Genomic DNA, 9,878 nt, shown 5'->3' on the forward strand with positions numbered 1-9,878 from the left:
CCAAACAGTCACACGTTGAGGATAGAGAGGCTTTTCAACAATAACTCTTGGGTTTTCCGAGCCCCAGATGCGACAATTTTGCTTGTTGAAGAAGCCACCGAGGTGGAAATGGGCCTCATCACTCAAGATGATTTGCATTTAATTCACTCAAGTGAATTTTAATAATTTCAATGCGTTGTTGAAGCGTGTATCGTTCCATTTTTATTAATGACGTAGTTTCTACTTGTCAAATGTTAAAAAATAACAGCTTCAAAAGTAACATCTACCGAAATAGCGGGCTATTCAAAATAACACCTCTTATTGGAAAACCCTGTAATTTAAAACAAAGTCGCAATCCGCGTTTGTCTGTTTGTGTAGATTTTGAAAGGGTTTTCACTATCATTTAGAGAGTTTCTTCCGCAAATTATATTTATAGTCGATGTTTTGTAATCAAGTCGTAAAAAAATATTTTCGGGCGCTTACATTGCTAACGCTGGCTAAATCTTATGAGGGAGCGCCCCTGAGGTGATAACTCACAAAAGCGGCGCTATAAAAATTGTCCAATATTATTATTATTATTACATCAAAATAACGTACTACGGAATTGTATATCTTAAAAAGGTTTACGGAAAAGACCGCAATCTCCTAAGGATACCAACGCCGGGTGCACGTCAGCAGTTAGTAGATATATTTGAACTAAATAATTTTGAATGCATCTGATATAATATGCGAGTTCATTTGAAACACTCAGAAAATATTGCAAAACTCAACAAATGTGTTGAAAGTACTGAAGGGTTTTGATTTTCAAAATACTTATTACAATAAATACGTGAAATGTTTGTTTATTCGTAAAATTTTTAAAAAAATAAATTAAAAAACTTAAAAGAGAGTTTCATCTGCTTTACCATATTTTATTTTGACTTATTATCAAAAACAGCGAATTTATCTGGAAACAAATTAAATGCGAAAATCTGACAGTTAGAAATGTACATTGCAAAATGTCAGAGGTTCTAGGGATTAATACATGTATAACGCACTGAATTTATAAAACTCGGCGGGTAAGCACTTAAAAATCAGTTGTGAAACTGTAAAGTAGGTTACGTTTCTAGTTACTACCGCAAATGGCCTGGTATACATAGAGAAACACATAATATCTCTTGGTACTAAGTAGCCAACACACTCATCTAGGAGTTAAATATTAATAATAATCCGCGAGCGAATACCACATTATCACCACTGGGAAACAAGATCGCTTTGTCTTTAGTTCCCACATTTAATTATCACGTGGAAATAAAATAATATTACCAAAGCCTACAATAAGTATTTGGCATTGAAAACATTTGTTTTAATTTGCAACAATGAAAAGGTCTAAAGAAATTTATTATATTATTTTAACATGCAAAAATACATAAAATGATATCCTTTGATGATTGTGTTGCATTGAACCATAACCTCGAGAGGCTGGTCGATTATGAAACCATCGTAATGGCGTGTGTACAATTAGAAAGATACAAACACCGCGAACTGATTGCGATGAAATGACTATGTGAAACTACCCGGATATAATTTGAGCTTTTCAAGACCAAAAGTATCATCCCGATTTATTTTTAGGTTATTATGCCTTGTTTCGTTTCCTCCTTCTTTAGCTAAGTTTTCGAATAGCGTTTTAGTCTACATCGTCAAATAACGTTAGCTAAAGAAGTAAGGTACTGCGATACTGCATAATACCCCAAAAATCATTCACGGTAATACTATTTCTATCGATTCGTTTACTAACAGAACAATTAAAAAATATCGAACAAAAAATAATACGGCGACAGGATGTTTTTTCCATTAAATGTAAATATGTACTTCAAAGTTCCAAAGCCCATGACGAGAATCATTTTGTAAGCCAAAAATAGTTGCAAGAATGTAGAAAATCATGACGCAAGAACTCACCATTCGAGAATTTTATACATAAGTTTTAAGATGAAAAAATGGACCAAAAAAAATGAGTAAACAAATAAGGGATGGAAAATTATATGAATATTATAAAAGCGAAGGAAAAAAGGTTCAAACAAAGATGAATGAATATTAATTAGACCCTCCACATAGCATCCCCAAATATGACATCATGGGAGAAAAGATCACCCTCAGGGTCTCCTCGAACTATACAATAATCTGGAGAGTAAAATAAATTTCTTTTCTTATGTCGAAAAACAAGTTTAAACATGTTGTATGCCAACAATGCATCTGTGTGAGTAGATACTGTGTTCGCATCGGCTCTGTCCGCTATACCTACACATTTCTGTAGAGAATACATAAATAGATTATCAATCTGGTGTTAGTTTAAATGAGTCTCAAAATAAACTCACTCTGCTTGTACGAGTAGGTACCAACTTCTTGCATTTAGATGGATATCCTCATAACTGAAGGGGTTTTACTGCAGACGAGATGCAGTTAGGTGCATGTAGGTAGGTACTGGTAAAAGTGCATTAGTGGATTGGAGTGCAGTGCCTAGGTCGCAGATCAATAGAGGCAGATGAAGAAACTTAGATGAGTGAACTGAAGTACTTACTTCCGAGAATTAGGAAAATAGAATAATAATTGCAACACAACAGGCCTGCAGGAAGCGTGATGTAAATATATATACAAAGGGCCTTAATAATAAACGTGTTTTAAATTTTACATAATTGATAACCGACCATTGATGTATGGTAAATGGTTATTTATAACACATTACCAGTAAGGGGTAATATAAGTAGACATCGGATAATATACACGATCAAAAGGGAAAAGTTTGCGTGCAAATATACATATATAAATTATTGCTAATTTATCAAATAAACTGGTCAAATTATTTGTATTCCGGTAGAAAAAGGGACTACAGGCCTTTAACATTAGGTAAAATGTGAGCATTTCTTCACTAATGTTATTGTATTGTACCAAAGTGCAAAAATACATCCATGACCGCATCTGATAAACGATTTACCGGTGTTTAAAAGCATGCTTTACTACGAAAGAAGTGGCGTGATGCCGTTGAAATTAGTTTAAAGAAATACTTCTTTATGACTTAGGTCAACTGAATTTTATTCCGGGGATTATTTTGATGAAAGTACAATAGTTTCATTTAGGTGGTCGAATAAATGTTTCCTATAAATATAACCTCATTGTATTTAAGGTTTGTTTACTCTTTGGTGATTCAACTGCATATTTCCGTTTTAAATAACATGATAGTTTCTAAAAATTTCTTTTGTGGAAATTTCTTTACACATACACACATAATATTATATAAGTCCGCCCCAATTGAAAAGTTCAAGATGTTGTGTAGGAGCCACATCAAGCAAGAAAAAAAAACATAGTATATTTGTATGTAATAATTAATTAGTCATTTGTAAACTTAAATGTATAAATTACTAAAATAAAAACAATAAATAAATAAATAATAAGCAGATTACCATAGAAATATTATTATGTTTTGATTTTAACACCAACCTCTAAAAATCCTTTATAAATAATACACATCGATCGGATCGATCAAGTGAACATTAATGCCTATACTAATTTTATAAAATATAAATCATTAAAGGTGCCTAAATAATGTTTCAATTCTGTAAAAACTGAAACAACAATGAAATCTTTAAATTTAAACAAAATTGTCATAGGTTAAAATGTTTTTTTTATTGCAGACCATAGATGCACTACTCACGTAGACTGGTTGTGGTGTCAGAATCAGCAGATTCAGTCTTACCATCCAAACGGCGTGTTTTATTAGTTATTAAATGACGATTTATAAATTCTACGTATAATAGTATATAGTAAGACAAATATTCAGAATCAGCGTTTGTTGATTGATTTCAGAAGTTCCCAAACTTTTTGACCCATATACCATTTGCCAATACCAAACACGTGTTCATAAAAATTAACATATTTTTGAATTTCGTCATTATATATATATTAGGATAAGCGCGGTAGGAAAACAAGTGTTCCAATATATTCTGAATGTACTGATATTTTGTTTGGAAATGGCGTGCCATTACGTTTTAACAGGATTTAAAAAAAAAACAGTTCATTTTTCTCCGTGCGAAAAAGGCGCAAATATGCAGTATTCATATGCAAATACATAATCTGATTTTTAATACTAAGTACCCAACGATACATTTTTTTAATAAAGCGATTCACCCTAAAAAGAGTGCTTAAGAGAAAATTATCTACTTTTCGAATTTGAAAGATTACAACTTTAATTAAAGTCGGTACCTACTTATATACACATTATAAAATAATAATATAAAGTAGGTTGATTTTGGAATCATAATCTCTGTTTACCGAGAAGAAAACAAAGAATAGAACGAAAAAGAAAATCTATTTATGGTTAGATGACATCAACCAACATATCGATGATGTGTACTACATAATAATGTATTTGCACTTTGTACATATTGTATATGTGTACAAAGAGTGAGATAAAACATTGAAAGAATAAAATAAAATTAATGAAAGGAAACATTTTGAATATAAAACTCAGTTCTCCCCTTTATTCATTGATGCAAAGAGGTCGCGAAAGTTTGTCATTCTCAAAACTGGGTCACAGTTCTACAAAGTTTAGGAACCTCTGCCCCAAGGCAACTACAAAGTCAGGTCTATAAATTTATTTATATGAAGATAGAATTATGGGCGTTTTTTATATGAATATCGTACAAGAGTCCCGAACTAACCGCAATCAGTGAAACTATGGTATTCCCTGTAATTGGGGTATGTTGTGAGGCTGAAGGGATTCATGAAAGAAAGGAGATGGAGAAGACGAAGGCTGGGAAGTACCTGGCTAGTCACACCTGGCGTCTAGGCACGACAATCGTCTTTCTAGCGTTTTTTTTAAATTTTATTTTTTTTATTTATTGGCTCGCCAACAGAATACATCACATAATTTTAACAGTAATTTACATTTATACATGCTTATAATGATGTTTCTAATTATAGGTGAGCACAACATTCATCTCAATATTATTTGTGTAATAATAATTGCAATGTGATTACAGCACAAGAGTCCCTGATCACAGTAATGTTGACAAACCTCCTGAACGTGAATCTAGCCAACTGATCCCAACCATCTGGAACTACAGGGTTTTCCAATAAGAGGTGTTATTTTGATATTCAATCGTAAAAGATCAATGGTTTCGTTGCTTGTGTGGCACGTAGCGCCGTCTTGTTGAAAGTAAACGTTGTCCAGATCAATACCATCCAATTCCGGCCATAAAAATCATTAATCATCTCACGATAGCGCAATTCATTCACCGTAACTGTTGCTCCAGCCTCATTTTCAAAAAAGTAAGGTCCAATGACTCCGCCGGACCATAAACTGCACCAAACAGTCACACGTTGAGGATAGAGAGGCTTTTCAATAACTCTTGGGTTTTCCGAGCCCCAGATGCGACAATTTTGCTTGTTGACGAAGCCACCGAGGTGGAAATGGGCCTCATCACTCGAGATGATTTGCATTTCATTCACTCAAGTGAATTTTAATAATTTCAATGCGTTGTTGAAGCGTGTATAGTTCCATTTTTATTAATGGCGTAGTTTTTGCTTGCCAAATGTCAAAAAATGACAGCTTCAAAAGTAACATCTACCGAAATAGCGGGCTATTTAAAATAACACCTCTTATTGGAAAACCCTGTAGTAAGATTATGGCACCCCGAATTGGAGTATGTTATGGGGCTGAAGGAAGTGGGGAGGGTAAGGAGATGGGTAAGACTAAGGCGGGGAAGTGGCTATTCAGATTTGGTCACCAAACACGGCTAAAACCATTTTAAGCAACGTTTCAATTCTGAATGGTGGTTTTTCACTAGGGCGATACTGACAGTATCTAACACTGTGGAACGTTCCGCAAATATAGTATACATACCTAAATACATTATTTTTAAAGAATAAATTGTAAAATAACACAAATTAATCAAATAAAATTTACTTGCGCACGCCGGCATTTGGACCCGCGATCCCCGGATTCGTAGCCAAGGATCGTAACCACTCAACCACGGAGGCCATCAAAATGATTAAATATTAGGATTACAAATGCATTAAATTGAAATGTTAATAAAGGTTTATGGAGAAAACTTCATTTTCATGGGACACCATTAAAGATATCTGTAATCTATAAGGTGTATCGCTTGGGACCTTCGCCACCCCTCCATTCATAATAGATGAATATGAAGAAGGGTAATGAAGACAATTTATAATAATAATAATAATAATAATTGGATGACTTGTATAGCGCCGTTTTTGTGCAAAATCAGCTCAAGGGCGCTGTACAAACTTATAATACATTTCTACAGTGATCTATGTTATTACTTAACTATTTAACATTATCTAATTGTTTATTGGCGAAATTTAGATACAGGATTAAGGACTTAATTGAAAAATTGAATATAACTGGACTTTCTCTTAGGAATTGTATATTTAATTTAAGGGTACGACAGCTTAAAAAGGTAAGTTTTTAGTTTAGACCTGAATTCTGTTGGACTTGTTATGGATCTTAGTTCCGGAGGGAGTTTATTCCAAGCCTTCGGCCCAGATACTCCGAAAGCGCGATCACCAAACTTAGTATTTGGCTTGCGCTTAGGTTCTATCAGTCTGCCTACAGCTGATGATGTTGCTGATCTAAGAGTTGACTGCCTCAGACCCGTGTTTTCCGGGACGCATAGTTCAGAGATGTAGGGTGGTGCCATTTCATTGATGGATTTAAACACCATCCAGCACAGTTTGTACTGGATTCTTTCAGGGCACTTGAGCCAGTGAAGGTTACGAAGGTGTTCTGAAATGTGCGAATATTTTGAAACCCCGGTTATGAGCCGTACTGCTGCATTAAAAACTGATTGAAGTTTGTCAATTTGATATTTTGGAAGGCTGGCATAAATGCCGTTGCAGTAATCGAGACGTGAGACTACGTAAGAGTTGATAAGTAGTTTTGTTGCTTCTGAAGGAAGGTTTCTTCGGACAGACTTGAGTTGTCTAGGTGAAATAAACCGGTGCTTACAGTCCTATTTATTTGACTTTTAAACGAAAAGTCTGAATTTAAATTGACACCGAGAAGTTTATTGAAATTCTAGTCGCGAAGAATCCTAGATAATAAATAGACACGGGAGATGTTTGTTAGCCCTGTTGTTGATAAATGCAGGTGTGATCCTGCCTCTCAGAGATCCATTGTAACCTGCATTTCTGCTTGTTAGCCGAGTTTACATAAGAAGCAGAGATAAGTCACAGTCAGTCCATCAGCGGAATATTAGAGATTAATCTATTCATAGTAGATTTGGGTGGAGGGTCTGTTAGATTAATCCAGGTCTCTAGGAGTATCAAATAAATAGTATTACAAGAGATAAACATGGAACTAATCACCATAAAACAATATATTATACAGGTAGAAAAGTGCATTCAGTACAAATGAATTGTTTTGCATTAAAACATAAAACAATAGGCTATTATTACAAACGAGGTTGTTTGTATTCGCTCATAAAAACACAGTAAATGTAAACAGTGTGGCACAGAATACGATGCTGGTTGAAAGGTAATTTTCGTTCGCTCTGACTCTACCAATTCCTTTCAAAAATGTAAATCTTCTAATTCTATTCTTTATCCTTATGATTACTTTGTATGCTTTATTCGAGTCCTGATAGCTTCCATTCGAAGCTCTGGAAAACTGTAACTCTAATTTGGAATCCTGTACATGTTGACAACTTGGGTAATGATATTGCAAATTCCTTCGCAAAACAAAGAGCGTCCGACCTAATTGTTACCCTCATCCCTAATGAACCCTCTTTGTGACATTGTTTTAAATCTTCAAAGACAGAACCCGCAATGTTTGTGCAGACTCTTGGCACATTGCTAGTCAATCCAAGGAAGCCTACTTTGCCTCGATACTATCCCATCAAAACCGTCCTTTTAACAATTTTCTCATTTGGAAATAGTAATAATTTCCTCACTTTTTCGAATTGAATTGGACATAGCACGGTTCCCAAAAGAAATTCACTTCTTGACTCCACAGATATGTACTTTCTGCGGTGTAGAAGTGAGATCACACATTCTTTAATTGTCCCTCTGTAAATAAAACCCCTATCTTCTATCAAGCCTTATCTAAAATTGCTTCATTTTAATATCTCATCTCTTCTACGTCTGAATTCGACGCCAATCTTCAATATAATTAAGAAATTTGCACATCGACAAAGTATTATAAATGCCCAATTAAATAAAATTAAAATATGAATTCACCTTCTCTCTCCCACAATTTGATACAATGGCCTAGATACAAAAAAAAATCTAAACTTATTCGAGAAGTATCGTCATTTTGAAAGATCAGCACTCAGAATATGAGATGGCTTGAGAAGGCTTTTGTCATGTTTGGTCACCAAATCTGGATAGCTAGGTACTTCATAACCTTTTTCTTTCCATCTCCTTCCCCTCCCCACAATATTTCACAATTTACAAAAAAATTGAAGATCCCGTAGTCCCAATCGCTCCGGGAATTTCAGACTGCGATAATTACAAAAACTGAAAATACCGCAGGCCGATATCGATATCGATATGTGAATTTATTATCAATCTAGGCGCTTTATTTACTTCCTTTCACCTAAATTTAAGATAGTAAGAGACAAAGGGTAGGAAAAAATAAATATTAGAGATTAGAAAAGTAAATTTACCTGACAAATTAAATCATTTTCTCCCAATACCTCCCAAACAGCCGGAAGAATTACGAAATTACCTGAGCTTCGACCAAATATCGTAAGATGGTGCAATAGAAAATGATCAAGAATAAGAAAGTTACCAAAAAAAGTTACGAAAAATTGACAGCAGCTGTCAAAATATTTTTAACGAAAGATATTTAACATTCCACACAAGATAATCAATAATACAACAATGGTATAATTAATATTTGTTGAACATCGATGTAAACAATGACACATTTTTCAAATAAAACGATTAAATTTCGGTTTGCGGTTTTCCTTTAGTAAAAATCGTTTTCATTGCAATTTTCCTCCCAGTTTTCCGTCCCATATTTCGATATGTACCTCTAGTAGTTAGTACTATAGCAAAAGGAGGGCATCGAATGATAAAATCGAGTAAAGAGACACAAGAAGAAACAGAAGATAATAAAATAGGTTGTGGGAATCGATATCAAGGTGAAAACTTTAATAATGGTAGCTAATAATGTTTATACAAGGTTTTATTCGAGTCAGAATAATCTAAAACGTTGAATTTTACATTTTCACATGAGAAAATCTAAATTTCGTTCGTCAATATTGATGAAACACTTCATCATAGAAAAACGTTAAATTGAATGAGTAGGGACATGGAGGAATTATGTTTACAGAAGGAACAAGCGATACTTAACAATTTTATCGAATCGTTTGATTGATAAGGCCTGATAAGATTGTCAGATGAGAAATGAATTTCGTTTACGAGAGTGGGAATAAATACAAATAACGCCAAAGTTTTATACAAATGAGATATATTTGGGAGTTCATGAAATCTGTGAAGGTTAATAGTAGTTGGGAAAGCAATATTAAGGCCCCGTTTCGTAGAAAACATGAATAATAACAAGTGTCTGGATATTTCAATTAAAATTATGATACACCCACCTGGCTAGAGGACCACTCCTTTTAGCTCTCTGGTTCAGTATTTTCTCTACAACCGCCACGTTGCCGTTTCGGGCGGCCTCCAGTAATTCTTGATCCTTTCCCATGGCCCATTTGTATTTGATCACTTCACAAATATCACAATATCCATCGTAGATTTACAACTCGGTTACACTACCACACCATCGATCGACAGCGCCATGTTTAGATTGTCATGCGCCCTGGCGGCGCGACGCGAACTAACAACTCAATACATTTCATTGGCGTGAACATAGCAGCTGTTCGTAGTATTTACTACTG

The 9,878-nt window shown here is 34.4% G+C and overlaps 1 protein-coding gene across 4 annotated transcripts in view; it reads right to left on the bottom strand.

Moving 5' to 3' along the window:
- The window catches only part of LOC149413720 (uncharacterized), a 210,177-nt gene extending 200,373 nt beyond the window's left edge, over positions 1 to 9,804 (bottom strand). For all 4 annotated transcript variants that reach the window (XR_016304190.1, XM_089644517.1, XM_089644516.1 and 1 more), the window contains exon 1: positions 9,582 to 9,804. Coding sequence is in view for 3 of the 4 variants with exons in the window: in XM_089644517.1 (XP_089500643.1) it covers positions 9,582 to 9,685 (104 nt within the window). In the remaining variant the exon portion in view is untranslated. The remainder of the gene's footprint in view (positions 1 to 9,581) is intronic.
- Between the last annotated feature and the right edge of the window lie 74 nt (positions 9,805 to 9,878).

This window comes from Hesperophylax consimilis, chromosome 21 (genome assembly GCF_061612785.1).
Source record: "Hesperophylax consimilis isolate HC1 chromosome 21, BYU_Hcon_1.0, whole genome shotgun sequence".
NCBI classification, from domain to species: Eukaryota; Metazoa; Arthropoda; class Insecta; order Trichoptera; family Limnephilidae; genus Hesperophylax; species Hesperophylax consimilis.